This window comes from Lynx rufus, unplaced genomic scaffold, assembly GCF_022079265.1.
Source record: "Lynx rufus isolate CCGP_SWC_20201006 ecotype Redwood Valley unplaced genomic scaffold, mLynRuf1.p SCAF_18, whole genome shotgun sequence".
Classification (NCBI taxonomy): Eukaryota; Metazoa; Chordata; class Mammalia; order Carnivora; family Felidae; genus Lynx; species Lynx rufus.
Window position 1 is genome coordinate 4,363,030 of NW_025814832.1, and position 17,689 is coordinate 4,380,718.

The 17,689-nt window shown below is 37.3% G+C and overlaps 1 protein-coding gene across 2 annotated transcripts in view; it reads right to left on the bottom strand.

The window, feature by feature from the left end:
• Positions 1-988: 988 nt before the first annotated feature.
• Positions 989-17,689, bottom strand: part of TAOK1 (TAO kinase 1) — a 144,412-nt gene continuing 127,711 nt past the window's right edge. For both annotated transcript variants that reach the window (XM_047080698.1, XM_047080699.1), the window contains one exon: positions 989-10,334. In XM_047080698.1, coding sequence (XP_046936654.1) covers positions 9,873-10,334 — 462 coding nt within the window. In that variant the 3' untranslated portion in view covers positions 989-9,872. The remainder of the gene's footprint in view (positions 10,335-17,689) is intronic.

Consider the following 17,689-nt stretch of genomic DNA (forward strand, 5'->3'; position numbering starts at 1 on the left):
TTTTTTGAGTTCCTCCAAATTCTAAGTAGGAGGTTGGAAATGCTGGCCATAAGAGATCTGGGATCTAATCTTGGATCTCCTGCATAATTACACTACATAAAATGTTAATGTAGAAATAGCTCAGTATCAACACACTAGAAGTTAAAAAGCTGTGTTAAAAAGTTAAAAGTACTTTTCAGACAGTATTCTCTTCAATAAAGCAGGTAACAATTCTACTTTTTAAAATGACACTTAAAAGTTTCTAGTTAGGGGCACCTGGGTGGCTCAGCGGGTTAAGCCTCTCTTGGTTTCAGCTCAGGTCATGATCTCACGGTTTGTGGGTTCAAGCCTCTTGTCAGGCTCTGCACTGTCAGCGCAGACTCTGCTTGGGATGCTCTCTCTTTCCTTCTCTCTGCACCTCCCCTGCTCACTCACTCTCTCTCAAAATAAACATTTAAAAAAATGTTTTCTAACTAAAAAACATGAAACTCCCTCTCCCCAAATTAGCCTCTGGCAAAAATAGTCACTTTAACAGTGTTTTAAGCAATGGGGCTAGATTAGAAATTTGCCCCAAACAGGGGCAGAAAATATGAATTTTCAAATTAGGGAAGGTAAAACCACCCAGATGAAATGACCTTTTGAAGTTCTGTACAAGGTCCATGAACCACATACATTCATGTGTCTGTGTGTGGTGGGAGGAGCTGCAGTTACACAGACTAGAACATGGGTCTGTATAGAACCGCAGAACCTGCACTGAACCATCAGAACCTAAATGAGGACCACCTCACACCCACAACACAATCAGCGACTTCATTCTCTGGGCAAAGAGAATCTGAGGCCATTAGACTGGAGGGTTTATGTCTGTATCAGGGAGTTCACTCTTCCCTGTATCTTACACATTTTTGTAATAGCCCCAACATCTAGCACTGTGCCTGAGATTAACAGTCACTTAATTGAAATATACTTGATCTTTTGGAAATAAAATTACTTTAAAAAACTAAGCAGACACTCTGTGTACTAAAATTACTTTATTACAGTTGATTTTTTTAAACATTTCCTTTGCTATGATACAAAGGATACTTACAAACAAAATATTACATATGACCTTGTTTTCGCTCTTATGTTCTGACAACTTGGTAACAGCTTTAAATGCACAATCTATACAATTAATACAGGTTATATATGAACTATAAGGTATGTTGAACCAGAAGAATACTGACAATATACTGTACAATAAGCCTTACCAGTTAGTGCTGCGGACCATTTCTACCAAAAGGAAAATGCACATCTGTACAGTCACCTTTACCAGCTGGTGCTGACAGTGAGGGAGAGGCTTCTTCCCCATTGCAACCCTTGATAAGCCTCCACTGTGGGCATCTGTTTGGTCCGAAAATTGAGAGGACTGTGTATATTTAAAATTAGTCATCAGTAAAGTGGCAGAACATCACTTTCAACATGATAATCTCTCACCAAAAAAATCAGTCCTAGTTTTAAAAGACCACAAGTCCTTTGTCTACCGCGAAAACCCTACAGGCTCAAGGGCTTTGGGAGATGAGAAGATGAAGGCTGCCAAAAAAGGAGGCAAGAAACCAAGCCAAAATCTAGGTCTTGCAAAATCATCATTTTTCCCTTCACCAAAGGGAAGTAGAAATGTACAAATTCATTGATGAACCTCAATGATAACATATCAGTTAGCTGATAACCCTCATTTTATCTGGACCCCTGACTTGTGGGAATAACGGAAAGAGATCGTGAATAATATAAACCACTTTTAGAAAAGAACTTCTTGCTTAGTTAACATATTCCCTTTAGCCACCAGAGCTGGTCCTGGGCCATTACAGGTGTGCATTCATCTCTCAATGGTCTACTCGGAAATGATAAGGTTACAGCTTTTTTTCTTTTCTTTTTTCTTTTTTAAATAAAAAAGCAATTGACTGAAGCATTTTTCTTTTTCTTTTTTTTCTTTTTTTAGGTAAATAGCAAAAATAAAAATAAAAACCAACCCTGGCATTTGCACAAATGATGCAAATGGAGCGATGTGGCCTGTAAGGTAAGGGGTTAGTAGAAAGGAAGAGAGAAGTGAAGGAAATTCAGAGAAAACGATGTATTTTAACTTTTCTTAAAAATTTCTACAATACATGTGCAAAAAAATCATGCTGGTTGAGGAAAACAAAGGGAAATGAGTATATAAAACTAAAAACATAAATAATATGTTTGGATGACTGGTGAAAGCAGAAACCAACCTGGGTTACCAAAAGGATTATACATTCAAGATGCTCTTAAACCCAGTGGGATAACTTATGTTAAAACTGTGTTAATAGTTACGTTAAAAATCTCAAGTTTGTTTTTAAATCTTCACAATACAAGCAAAGCTGTTTTAAAATATACACTATACATATTTCTCAAAGTCTCTCCAACCTCATTAATGCGCATTAGGCTTTTTCATACACTAAAACAAGGGGGTTCTGAAAGCTAGGTTGCTCAGAGTAACCCATCCATTATTTAAATGTTCGTTTTAAGTTTTAAATGGGTTAAAAATTTTAGCAGACTTACATAAATAGGATTTAGCAACACAAGTGTTAATTTAAAAAACTCTAAAGCATTTACAAATTATCTGGTTGGAACAGTCTGGGAAAGGTATGTGCACTATTACTTTAAAATGTTATTTACATCAGACCATTGCTTTTGTAAAAATTTCTCTAAAAGATAAAAAACAAAACTCAATAAATTTGGAGCATTAACCTATTCTAACCTAGCACAGAAGGATCATAAAAGGAAAGGTAAAATACGAAGAAAATTATCTTCTAATAGAAACCCCACATATCCTCTCCACTTGGATTTTGCCCTATGAAACCACCTGCAACTCCTAATAGGCTCATATATCAAGTGTCAAGATAATGTGGTAAAATATCTTGTCAGATAAATTACTGGCCTCAAGTGGACTTTTTAAAAAAATTCTTCCACCTTGTGTCTCTGGCTTGGATTATTTTAGGACACATACATGTAATTAATTGGAGGGGCACTCTAAGTAGGCACAATTCCCATTTAATGTGGAAGAAAATGTGTAACACATAAAATGTTAGGGAGAAGGGTGGTGGTTTCTTTGATATTATGAAATGCAAGGAAGCACATTTGGAATGGGCACCAAAAAAGAGCTATCTGGCAACACACCAGGGGCAGCCAACATCTTAATAAACTAAATATAGTTGTCTATGACAACAAGGGGGTTAGAAGGGTCCAGGACACCCCTCTCCCACTGTTTGATATGTGCCAAATAGTCACATGGACCAGCCAGAATCTGAAAACATTAAGCAGTTACATCTTTTTAAATCACGTAATTCACTCCATGACCATGTGCAACTTATAGTAACAATAATGTTCATGCTGAGGCAATGTACTTGAGGGCTCAGAAAAAGCAAAATGTGCCACTGAGAGAAACCTGTTCCCATACAACTGGTTTTCATGCTTTCAAGTGGCCCTAATACACCTTTGAAGCTAAGCCAAGCCATGCAAAAGCAAAGAGTACACACTTTTCATTAACATTGGTATCTCATTTTGCTAAACTCCACTGACCTCAGAGTTGCCACTGAAACATATCAGTACTGAATGCATACAAACGACGGTTCACGGGTTTTTTAAAATGCATTTCCCTCGTCTATATTTACCAGCCTGTAATACCTTAGGCTACAAGGCATTTCAGAGAAAGGTTTAGTGGGGATAATGACAAAGGAACATATGCAATTCTGGAAATAGAAAAATACTCCAGAAATGGGATCAATGTGCCAGCAATTCACATAGTTCATTTCACTGAAAGTTCAGCTACAGAGCCCAATAAACAGTTCCAAGCCATAATGTTATCACCTGCATAATTTACATAAACATTAAAACTCTTGCACTTTATAGACAAAACACACGTCTGTAAACATGGCCACTGGGGGAGGGAGGCTCCCTACCTCATTCATGATCGAAAACATGTAATCATTATATTAAATAAAATGACTTTGCTTCAAAAGATGTAAAACCTGACCGATTAAGCTTCACTTTCCCCTGTTCAACAACAGTTAAGCATTAATTCTAAAAATGTCACCTAGGATGGTTTCAGGATTAGATGCTAGGACCACAACTGGCAATGACAGCAACTCCTCTCTAGCTGGCACAGACTTATAAACTTTAGTACAAAAACAAAAAAATACAGAAACTAGGTCAATTTGTTAGCTACATATTTACAGATAATTACATGATTTTTCACTCATAATTGCTAAAAACTATGAGTGAAAAGGAAACTGTGCAGGCTGAATTACCCGTACTTGGGGGGCGGGGGGAGGGCTCCTTGGGCATCAAGACACCCTTTTCATTCATTCAGAAATCTCATCTTCTCTCCACTTTTCCATGGCAAACTACCTACAGATGTCCAGGTTGGTATATCCAGTGGGCATCCTGTTTCAGAGAGGATTCACTTCTGTCTACATTAAAGAAGAATTTCTTGTATATTTAAAATCAAAAAATAAACCCGACACAGACAGACACATACATACACGCAAAAAAATCTCTCCGCAACTTCAAAAAGTTAGGATTGCTGGGAAACAGTTAACAGTGATGGTGACATAGTAAATGGCTCCCCAGTTTTAATTCTCCGCCTGTATTTTCTTTAAAGATATCTATTTTTGGGTGGGTGGGAGGGAAGTGCAAGTTTAAGAAACCCACAAGAGGCAGATAAGGTGCATATTAATTTATATTTCTTGTAATCTGAAGACTGTCATTAGGCCAAACGGGTTCTCTTCCTTTGTGTGAGTGAAATTTTGGAAATTTGAATATAAACGAGGGAAAACTTAGTCAACGTGACTTTAAAGGGGGCTACCGGAATTCAGCAGAAAAATATAAATGCACAATAACGGAAGAGTTCTCAGCTTCACTTTCTTTTTCTAGACAATGTTTAAATAAAACTTACTTCCTTACAAATTAATAGTCATTTCCAATGCACCTATTGTGGTGATTTCATAAAAGTGCAGACAACATAACCACACACACAGCAAGACAGACTTCAATCAGTAGTCCTTGCATACAAGAGGCAAGTCTGCTAAGTGTACAGCACAGCCTTCATCTTTAGGGAATCTGAGGATGGGAAATTTCCAGTTCTCAACTTAAGAGTAAGTGAGCGCCTTCTCAAAGGCAATGCTACAACCTCAGGGGCACTATCATGTTAGGTGAGGGAAAAGAAGAGAGACTTTGTCTCTCTTTAATAATGATCTGTATTTTGGTAAGCAGCTCAAAGATGACAGCCCAAGTTTTGGCTTTGTTCCTTAGAGAAGGTAGTTTTCTATCTAAGAAACAAGAACCTCTTCTTCCATCATTATAGGAGATTCACACTTCTATACCTTAAATATATTATTTTCTGACTTGAATACACACTACACACTTCACATTGTAAGCATGGGACAGAATGCAGGACCATATAAACCTCCCAGGAAAGGGTTGCTGTGTTGGGCCAAATCTGTGCTTGAATAGTAGTGGCTCAGAAGAGCTGGAAGGTGCATGAAGAACTTAACTATTGGCAAGCAAGAAGAGGCAGCTCAAGGGAGAAAGCCCCACACCAATACCATATCCTTCTCTCCCAGTGGCCATTTCCTGTTGATCTCACCGTTTAGGAGAACCTTAGATGCTTTAGCAGTAATTCCTTTCTTGGCTGTTTTGGTCCTTAGCAAAATGTGTAAGTGTTAGTATCAATGGAGTAAAAAGAGCAAGAGGATCAATGGCATCACTACTAAGAAATACACCGAGATCGCGCACATGGAGACTGTGACTTACTGGTTCTTTTCATCATCTTGGCAGAGGAATCACCACCAGTGTTTGTAATTTCCACGGTTCATTTCTCTCTGCACCACTTATCGTTTATTGCATCACAACACAAACTCACAGAGACACTAACTGGCTCCTCCCCTGGCATTATTTTACTGCATTGCAACTTATGGTTCCACATTTACTTAACTTTCTTTCCACCCACACAAGTGCTAAGAAGGGAGTAAAAAAGAAAAGATTGCATCTAATGACCACCTTCTCATAAATATCAACCCAGAATACTCATTCTTAAGAAACACATGCATTCTTGCCTTAACTGAGGACTGAAATAACAAAATAACAGAACCTTAAGCACCCTGATGGAAATGTACAGTATGAATTACATCCATCTATCTATACACACATATAGACACTCATATGTATATACAGTATATACATACAAATGATAATAACTATACCAAAATGTGCATATTTAACACAGTTTTAAAAAGCCAGTAGATCATGGTATAATACAATTTATTTCCACTAGTGAATGGCACAAATGGAGAAATGCAAAGGAGGTGTTTCAAGTACAATAGTCATTTTTTCACAGGTGAAAATAAACAGTATTATTCCAGTGTCCAACACAATGTATTCTATAAAAGTTTAAAATGCCAGACATTTAGTACTTAAAGAAGTAGAAAGTTACTAAAGTCAGCCTTACGGTCTGAGAAAGATACTCATAGAGTTTTCGATTTGGGGATGGGGGGGGTGAGGAAAAATAGGGAGGAGTGTCAAGGACAGTTTTAGTGTACTGAATGGTCTTGATGTCTAGGTAGCTGAAAATCATAATGACTTTGCTAAAAAGTTCAATTTATCAATAAACCCTTGGCCTTGGGTACCAAGCATATTATACCTGTGGGGTGGTTCAAATGCAGGACTATTCATCTCTAGGCATAGAAAGGACTAAAAGGACTGGCAGCTCTAAATAAAAACAATATAAACACATTTTCCAGCTAACATTCTCTATATCATGAAAATACTTTCAGATCCTATAATTTGGGGTTAGAGCTAACTTTAATAAGAAGAGAAAAAGTATGTGCAAAAGGAAGGAAACCCAATTAGGAATAATATATTTCAAGGTATGAGGTTTTGCATTTTTAAAATGCTAACTTAAAAAATGGGAGAGACAGTGAACACAAGAAACTTTTTACTGCCAAGCTCTGGATACCAGATATAGCATTTACAACGTTCTGATATGCTGGACAAATTTCCCATACTTTTTATTTTCTTAAATACATATATACCAAGTGAACACCAACACTGGGGAGGAGGTAGTATTAATTTGATCAAATGTTGACATTTGTACACTGACTCAGAAAGTGCCTGCTTCTTTCTTTAGGATCTCTCAAAACTTTTCATATTTTCCTGCTACAAGCTTTACTCTTTGATGAGTCCTACCATGTATGAGATTCCTCAGAAGTCAGATCACACAAACCAATTAAGTGAAATTATTTTTGCAAACTATAAATATTTTAATTAAATTAACTTAATGGAATAATCCAGGTATAGTCATGACCTACATGTGAAACTGGCTGTCATGCAATTCAATCAGATAGATACAAAGCCCTACTGGACAGACATGCGGAGTCAGTACTCAATCACGATTTTAAAAGTATATATGAACTCAATAACTCGATTTGACTAAGTCCACAAGTAGACTCTAGCATGTATCACGGGTAGTATTTTGGATTTTAAAGAGTTTCGTACGCAAAACTGATCTGCTTCCATATTCCACCCCCTCCAGTAGTACAGATTGGCCAGACTGAATGATAGTTTTTTGAAATATATAAAATTCCATTACATTTTTGGACATTTAATTAATTCTAAAGAGCTCTCCTATCATTTTCCTCCAAACAGGTATATATCTCAGTTTGTTTGAAATATGGTAATATTTTAATGCCAGAAAAGAGAGATTCAGAAAATCAGAAGCCCCTTTCATTAGCTAGGACAAGTGCATGTTATAGTCACCTAATAACTAGTGATCATGAGCATGGTCAAAAGGACAATGTATCATAGTGTTATCTGAAACACTGCCTAAACTGAGTGTGAATTCTACTGTTACCTTGGTTTTTTAAAAATTTACATTAAAATATTAATTTTTCTTCCAGTTACCTTTAAATGAATGCCAGAAACTCCTAAAGGGGAGGCTTCATGGAGATTGGGCTGACATACCTGGGGAAGACTTAAATTTGGTTGAGAAAAACCAAGATTTCAACAGTGATAGATTACTGTTTGGTCATCACTCAGGTCTAGGTGTCACTGAGTGAGACTTAGGGAATTCTAACTTGGAGTCCTCTGACCACATGAAAATGAGGACCCAGAGTTAGTAGCAAGGGTTCTTCAAGACAACTGGGGAGGGGGCAGGGCAATAACTTGTAAGAAACTCTGATCTGTCACTGGGAAGGACATTTTTTTTCCTTCAAGTCATACTCATAGCTCCTTAACCACCTTCAACTCAATTTCCACACTGGGTGTGGAATGCCAAGGAACATCTGACTTTTAGCGTTGGGTTGATCCTTCATTGCAAAACATAAAACAAAACAAAACATGCCCCTCTCTGGGGGAAAAAAAAAAGTTAGCTTTCATTAAGAGATTCCCTGACCACTATAACTTACTTAACCTTTTTTTTTGTCTTTTTTAATTTGCCAAACTTGATAGTTCCTTTTCAGTAGTACTTTAGCACTGAGGCTAGAGACTTCTGGAAGTGGTGTTTCCTACTGTGTGATGTTAACATGATGCCAAATAGTCACTAAGTCTCAAGGAACTAAAAGTTTGTAAAGTATTGCAGCAACAAAAACAGCCAAAAAAAAAAGAGAGAGAGAGAGAGAGAGAGAGAGAGAGAGAGAGAGAGAGAGAAGAAAAAAAAAGGACCTGCACATGCAGCAAAATCTACAGTGGTGATGAGGATTAGTCAGCAGCTGGTAAAGTCATTGGCTCAGTGACTCCTGGTTCACTATGGCAACTAAATATTTAAATAATTGGCTATTCTACTTGTAAACAGGAAATCCCATAAGCCAAAAGGGGGAGGATAATCAAATTATGTCTATGTAGTGTAATGAGAATTCCAATGGATGGCAGTTTGCAAATATGGCATCCTTCAAATACCTCTGGCATTTGATTTATATTGGCTATATGTCTGTTTTTGTACAAAGTAAAAGTACTGTTTGGGGTCTTGGGAGTTATAGAGCTTAGCTAGGATGAGATATCACAGTAAAAGCAATAAAACATTAGGATATATAGGCTTCATCTCCTCACTCTGCTGCTGAACATACCCACCACATGAACTTTCAGGGGCCTCTCTCACCTTCCAGTCTCCCCTTTGAAGGCTCACAGGTTTGTTGATGCAATTCCCACACAACTTGTGATCTCCTGAAGCACCTCCATCTCACCATGCCACAAAGAAGGCACAATTGAACGGACAAAACAAAAACAAAAACTGACAAACCTATGCAGCATTCAGAAAAAGAACTAAGTTGTTTTCTACTCTCTGTAAAAGTCAATGCAACCCTTTAGTGTTCGTGAATTTCTACTCTTTTACTCCAAATGAGGCCGAGAAGTCAGACCAATTTAATAAAGAAAATACACTGGTGAGGGGATACAGGTGTGTTTCCATAATCACTTGGCTCAACATATGCTGCCTGCCTGCTGTGAGTGGCTCATAAGAATTTGGGGTGTGGGGAAGGCTTTAGATCTTTTCACAAATTTCTTAGAATACAGTAGCCCCAAAGTGATGACTCACGCCACTATGCTGTATTCTATTTTTGCAGTGTTCAAAAATTACCCCCAAACTAGCCAATTTCTTTTTACATACACACAATTCCCCCTTTCAAAATTTTTCCAGAAGTTAAAGAACAAAACAAAACCCGGCAGCCAAATGCTATGACATCTCAATTAGTAAACACAAAACAGAATGCTTTACAAAAATGAATAAAATATACCATATGCACTCAGCGTCCACACTGTAGTACCCAAGTGAGGAGGCTGCTGTGATGATGTCTGTAGGCAGTTTCTTTTGGCAGACAGCTCCAGCGGAATTGCCACTCTCAATTATTAAGTTATGTATAAGACATGTGTGACCCATTGGATATTTGTGAAGTGACACTCGTGCTTCTGCTCATGCCCTGCTCTGTCCGTCCCCCAGAAGCTGTCCGCCTCAGAGCCTGAGGGCTATTGCGGACTCCCATACTGCTACCTCGGGGTACCCCTTGCATTGGCCCTGAAGGGTGACCCCATGGTTGGGGTCCACCTTGCATTGGATGGCCCCAAGCCTGTGGTGGGCCACCCATGGGATGACCCCAGTGAGGTCCTGGACCCCCAGTAGGATTATGAGACCAACCAGAAGCTCCCGGGTAGCTGTGGCTAAATGCCTCAGGGGAAAGATTGGAAAGGACCATGTTACTAAAACCTAGTCTCATGCTTTCAGAGTCAAAAGCTTCAATTTCTCTGGCTTGGCGCTCCAACAGACTTCTTATTCGTTCTGTGCGTTCATTCTGCAAAGCCAACATCTCCTCCTCAATCTGTTTGGGGTTGGGGAGGAAAGCAAAAAAAAAAGGTGATTTATTTAAAAGAAAATCTATAAATTGAGGAAACAGTAATTACTCAGCTTTGAAGTGAATCATAAAATAGTTCATTCTGGCTATTTTATGGATGTATGTTTAAAGTTAAAAAAATTTTAACATTTATTTATCCTTGAGGGAAAGAGAGAGTGTGAGTGGGGGAGGGGCAGAGAGAGAGGGAGACACAGAATCTGAAGCAGGCTTCAGGCTCCGAGCTGTCAGCACAGAGCCCCATGTGGGGCTTGAACTCACGAGCCGCGAGATCATGACCTGAGCTGAAGTCGGATGCCCAACTGACTGAGCCACCCTAAAGTTTTTTTGTTTTTTTTTTGAGAGAGAGTGCAAGCAAGCATGCATGTGAGTGGGGGAGGGACAGAAAGCAAGGGAGAGAGAATCCCAAGCAGGCTCCACGCTGTCAGCACAGAGCCCAATGCAGGGCTCGATCTCATGAGGTCATGGTGAGATCATGACCTGAGCTGAAACCAAGAGTCAGATTTTTAACCAACTGAGACACCCAGATGCCCTGCACATTTAAGAATTTAAAGAGATGTGGGGCACCTGGCTAGTTCAGTTTGAAGAGTATGTAATTCCTGATCTCAGGGTCATGAGTTCCAGACCCACACTGAATGTAGAGATTAAAAATAAATAAATAAAAACTTAAAACAAAATTCTATAAAGAAATTAAAGAAATGTACTCTAGGAATCATGTACAATTTATTTTTTTTAATGTGTAAGATCACGTTCTTTTTTAAAAATTAAATTAGGGGTGCCTGGGTGGTTTAGTCGGATTAAGTGTCTGACTTCAGCTCAGGTAATGACCTTACGGTTCATGGGTTCAGCCTCATGTTGGGCTCTGTGCTGACAGCTCAGAGACTGGAGCCTGTTGAATGTTGAATAAACATTCAAAAAACATTTTTTAATTAAATTAGATGATTTTATATTTAATATAGTTGATGTTACATTAGTTTCAGGTTAAAATCAAGTTCTTTTTTTTTTTTTTAATTTGGTTTTTAATGTTTATTTATTTTTGAGAGAGAGAGAGACAGAGTGTGAGCAGGGGAGGGGCAGAGAGAGGGAGATATAGAATCCAAAGCAGGCTCCAGGCTCTGACCTGTCAGCACAGAGCCCAATGCAGGCTCAAACTCATGAGCCATGAGATCATGACCTGAGCTAAAGTCAGACACTTCACTGACTGAGCCACCCAGACACCCCAAAGTCAAATTCTTAAAAGCAAAGGCAGGGGTGCCTGGCTGGCTCAGTTAGTACAGCAGGTGACTCTTGAGTTCAAGCCCCATGCTGGGTGCAGACACTACTTTAAAAAAATAAATCAAGGTAATTATCATAAATGGCTATTAAATTCATTAGGTAAAAAAATGAATGAAAAAAAACGTGGGTAAGGGGAAACTAGCCCTATCAGACATCCCATAATGTCACTCTAATAAAATATGGTATTGGTGTGAAACAGATAATTAGTAAAATAGAATGAAGATCTCAGTTTGCAGGCTTTTAATGCAAGACAAAAGCAGTACTTAATTTAATGGGAAAAAAAATAATGCAAGCACAATTGGCTAATATCTAGAAGGAAATGGAACCCCATCTTAATACCATATTCTAGACAGACCAAAACTTTAAGTGAACACAAACAAACCAAAAAACCTAAAAAGTTTTCATTAAAAAGTTAGAAGATTCTATGTAGCTAAAGATTCATAGCTGGGTAGCCATCATCATCAGTTCTGAAAAACTGGAAGGTATTACAAATAAAGATAGTTGGCTGTATATGATTTTTTTTAATATTAAAAAATACATAATAGTCCATAGATAATGAAAAAAAAAAGGTTGATAGAGAACTCTTGAATGATCAGATGGACAAAACCTGAACCCACTGATCAATATTAATATCACTTAAAAGTGAGACAACTAGACATTATGTATCTCTTGATGTGATGCAAAAGGAAGTACACAGTAACCCTTATGAAAATTACCTGCAAAATTTTTTGAAAGAAAAGAAAGTTTAATCTAAATATTATCATGCCTCCAGATTTAATTACCAGTTTACAGGAAATATGAAGTAAAGGAGACAGGAATACATTAAATGACACCACAAAAATGAAATAAGTCAAATTCATATGTGAGAATTCCTACAGAGTAAATGATCCAATCCTCAGTAAAAAAAAAAAGGGGGGGGCAGGAGTGGTTACAGACTAAAAGACTTAAAAGATAATTAACCAGAGGTGCCTGGATGGCTCAGTTGGTTAAGCAGTCAACTCTTGGTCTTGGCTCAGGTCATGATCTCACAGTTCAGGAGTTCAAATTCCATGTCAGGCTCTGCACTAGTGGCACAGAGCCTGCTTGGGATTCTGTCTCTCCCTCTCTCTGCCCCTCCCCAGCTCACTCTCTCTCTCTCTAAATAAATTTTAAAAACTTAAAAAAAAAAATTAACCAAATGCAATGTGTAGACTCTGTCTGGGCCCCAATCCAAACAAACCAACTTAAGACATTTTTGAGATAAAAGGGGAAACTTAGGCATGGACTGAGTATTAAACAATATTAAAATTTTTTATGAATTTTCTTAGATATCACAATGGAATTATCATTATGTTAAATTCAAAAAGTCTTTACCTATATTTAGGAGTCAAATGATGGTATGCTGAAATTTGCTTTAAAATACTCCAGACATTCTTCCCCACCTCCTGCCTCCACCACATAAAGCTGTGCGTGTGGAGCAGGGGGATAGATAAGAAAAAATTAGCAAAATATCAATAACTGTTGAAGCTGGGTGGTGAGTACTTGGGGATTTTATTGTACTAATTCCTACTTGTGTATGTTTGAAAATTTCCATAAACAGTTTTTAAAAGATAAAAAGAGATAAAGGAGCATTAAATCAGATATCAAGATATTTGATGATTTAAGCCAATAGTCACTTCTCTGCAGAACTTTAACTCAACAAATGTTTAGTTCTTATGTATCAAGTTTTCAGAAGTACCCTTTATAAAGAATATGAAGTTTAGCATGGGAGACACATGCAAATACAAAATCTCAATAGAATGTGGTAAGACATAATAACGAATTTATAAGGTACAAAAATAAAAAGGGATGGAGTGATTCACTCTATAAGGGAGAGAGACGAGGGCAAAGTATTCTCAGAGGAGGTGGCAGAAACTGGATTCTGAAGGAAGAAAACAGATTTACCAGGAAGACAAAGGGGAGGAAAAGATATTTTCAGCAGAAGGAACAAGTGTAAGGGCACGAGAAAATGATAAAATAATAATTATTATGGCCAGATGGATTCTAGTAAGAAGAGTATGAAAATTATTGAACATTCTAAGTACTAAAGTGTTACAAAGTTTTACAGTAAGCATTTCATACCAAGGCTGAAGAAGAACTTAAGATTACACATGAATGCTTTTTCTGAGGGAAAGACATCAAATTGTTAACTGTGGTGATTTGAATGGTGGGACTAAAGACATCTTAATTTCTATTTATGTTTTCCTAAAGTTGTCAAGTTGTTTTTTTAAGTTTTTTTTTAAGGTTTTATTTTTAAGTAATCTCTGCACCCAACATGGGGCTTGGACTCACACACAACCCCGAGATCAAGAGTTGCATGATCTACTGAGTCAGCCAGGTGCCCCTAAGCTTGTCAAGTTTTAAGAAAAATGATTGTGAATTTGTAAAATAATTTTCCACTTTTACTCTCTTTATATAAAATACCCGATTCATATAGAATTTACATATCTCTAAGGATTCAAAGAACTTCAAATTTTTCTTTTAAATATTTTTATGTAAAACTTTCAAAAATCCATTTGCTAAAAGCATTTATTTTAATTCAAGGGATCTAATAAATGATGAGAATGTGCTAAGTATGTAACTGATCAGATGTCTTGCATATTATGAAGGAAACTCATGACAAAAGCATTAAACACACTGGAGTACCTGGGCAGCTCAGTTCATTAGGCATCTGACTCTTGGTCTCAGCTCAGGTCTTGATCTCACAGTCATGAGTTCAAGCCCCACACTGGGCTCTGTGCTGGGTGTGAAGCCTACTTAAAAATATATACGTATCTATGTGTCTGGTTGGGGTACAGCAACCAGATACATATATACATATATATTTTACACATTAATGTTTCTCAATCTTTTATCTAGTAAGCACAGTTTTAATTTTGATTAGTTTTGTCACTTAAACTCAGAACATTTTTCAACAAAAATGAAAACTAAGATTTGTGATGGGCTATATTAATTCCCATTTCTTTTAAAAGATGTTAGTTATTTCTGAAAATTAGAAAGGTGGTTTCACTGGGTAGATAAGAATTACCGTAATTAAGACTTTTGAAAGGCTCTTCCAACCCATCTCCTTTGAAATTAAATGTGATTATTTTTATGTTCCACAAAGAAAGGTCCTATAAAATATTCCAATTGTCGATTCTTAACTTAAAAACTACTAACCATGTTGTTGGTGCTGTGACATACTGAGGGGTGCCTGGGTGGCTCAGTTGGTTGAACATCCAACTCTTGGTTTCCACTCAGGTCATGATCTCACAGTCATGAGATCGAGCCCCACGTCTGGCTCTGCCCTGGGCGTGAAGCCTAAGATTCTCCCTCTCCTTCTGCCCTCCCCCTCAAAAAATTATAAAAACAAAAACAACAATAACAACAAAACAAACAAAAAAAACACCTACCAACCATGTTGTTGATGCTGTGAAATACTGAAAGAAAATTCAATGATAATAAAAAAGCCCATTTATACTTCAGAGACACTGCCACTTTTCATGCATGTATAAAATTCACATGGAATTTAACATTTATAGTTATGTTATCTTGCTGTTTATGTAAAGGAAGAGCAAGAAAAGTTGTAATAAGACCTCATGTGAGTCAAGTGCAGCTTACATTGTTGGTGTCTCAACAACCTAAAGGAACAATTTTTGGTTCATTTGGAGGCTGAAAGCAATCTTCAAAGAGAATTGTTATTCATCTATGAACAACTCTGATTTCAACTCTATTTTCAGATGACTGTTTCTTATCTGTACAACCAGTAGGTACAAAGTGCAGAAAAATAGCTGTTAAAAATTTTCAAAGTTTTTGTAGAGAAGGTACATGGACTTGGTAGTTGCCAAATGACCCAACTACTTTATAGTCATGCACTTCACTTGAAATGTAAACATTAGCCCTAAAAATCAAGCAGCAACTCAAAGCACTATTTATCACCCTATTGTTCTTTTATTATTAATACTAAATTATCATAAGCACTTTCCATTATCAAAGTTAATATTTTAAAAATAAAAAACAACCAATTGGGGCACCTGGGTGGCTCAGCTGGTTTAGCGTCTGACTCTTGATTTTGGCTCAGGTCATGACCTCACGGTTGGTGGGTTCGAGCCCTCATCGGGCTCTGCACTGACAGTGCTGAGCCTGCTTGGTTGGGATTTTCTATCTCCTTTCTCTCTCTGTCCCTCCCCCACTCGCTTGCGGGCACTCTCTCTCAAATAATAAAAAAAAGAAGAATCACTCAAATCTCTGTATTAATATTGCCACTACTAGCATTCTTTCAATTCACTTTAAGTATAATTTGTCATTTTTATTTCATTCAACATATCATAAGCATTTCCCCATATTAATACTGTCTTTGTAGCCATCATTTAAATGGCTGAGTAAGAAGATTTCATTGGCTTGGCCATAATTACTTAATTATATCTCTACTTCAGATGGTTAAGTGTTTTATTTTTTTCTTTTTTTCCCATGTTTTTATTTAAATTCCAATTAGTTAACATACAGTGTATTAGTTTCAGATGTAGGATTTAGTGATTTATCACAACACGTGCCATCCTTAATCTCCATCACCCATTTAATCCAGCCTCCACCCCTGCCTGAGCCCCCATCCTTCCAGTAACCTAGATGGTTAGGTGTTTTAAACCATTATCAAGTATGTTATAGTGATAATTTTTATGTATATTCCCCCCTATATTTTGGATTTCTTTTCCTTAGACTAAATTCTTAAAATATTAAATACTTAATAATTCTAAAGCTCAACATATACATCCAAACTGCTTTTCAAAATGGACTAACAGTCCCCCTACGCAGTTCAAGCCCCACACTGCTCCTACGCAGCAGGAGAGTACCACTGTGTCTTTACCAGTGGGTACAGTTTTACACCAGGCTTTGCAGAACATGTAAACTTTGGTTCATATATTGAAATAAGACTGTACCTAAGTAAGATACTAATTAGCACTGTTTAACTCTCAACCACTAGGTGGAGCTATAAAAACACAAATATATTATAATAGTACCTATATTTCTCTCACAACACTATTTCTACAATACTATAGAAGTTTTCCTTTTAGTGATAATTTTGAAGCATAAGAGACAGAACTTTACAGTGAATTTTAAATATTCAAATTGGAATCATATTTATGAAATCTGTACATAGTACAAACTAGATTTTTCTTTTTTCTTTTGAAGTTTATTTATTTGAGAGAGAAAGAAAGCACAAGCAGGGAGGGGCAGAGAGAGGTGAGAGAGAGAATCCAGAGCAGAGCTTGATGTGGGGCTCAAACCCACAAACTGTGAGATCATGACCCGAGCAAAAATCCAGAGTTAGACACTTAACGAACAGAGCCACCTGCTTATCCCCAAACTAGATTCTTCTCAAATTTTATATGTGTTCTATGTTTCTCATGTTGAGTGAGAAACATAACTGAGATAATTTATAGAAGTAAATACCTCTCAAAGAAGCCAGCAATAAAGACAGCTGTCCCAGGGAAATAGTAACATCTTAGTGGATTTTTTGAGACTATTATTTTTTAACATAAGAAGGCATTGTATTTTTATCCAGAAACAATGACAACTTTCATTAGGCAAGACCATTAGAAAAGTATTCACTTACAATGGACCTAAGACTCTACCAGCTGTTGGGAGCTTATGGCCCAGGAATTCTTGAACATAGCTCTGAATCCTAGATACAACTGATATTCTACTACAGTTGCCCCTTAAACAACACAAGTTTGGATGACATGGATCCTCTTACATGTGGGTTTTTTTCAGTAAATATAGTACAGTACTGTAAATGTATTTTCTCAATGATATTTTTTTTTTCTCGGGGCACCTGGGTGGCTCTCAGGTGGTTGAGCTTCCAACTTTGGCTCAGGTCATGATCTCACTGGTTCATGAGTTCAAGCCCACCTCGGGCTTGCTGCTGTCAGCACAGAGCCCATTTCGGATCCATTGTCTCCTCTCTCTCTGCCCTTCCCCCATTTGCGCTCTCTCAAAAATAAACATTAAAAAATATATATATTTTATTTTCTCTAGCTTACTTTACTGTAAGA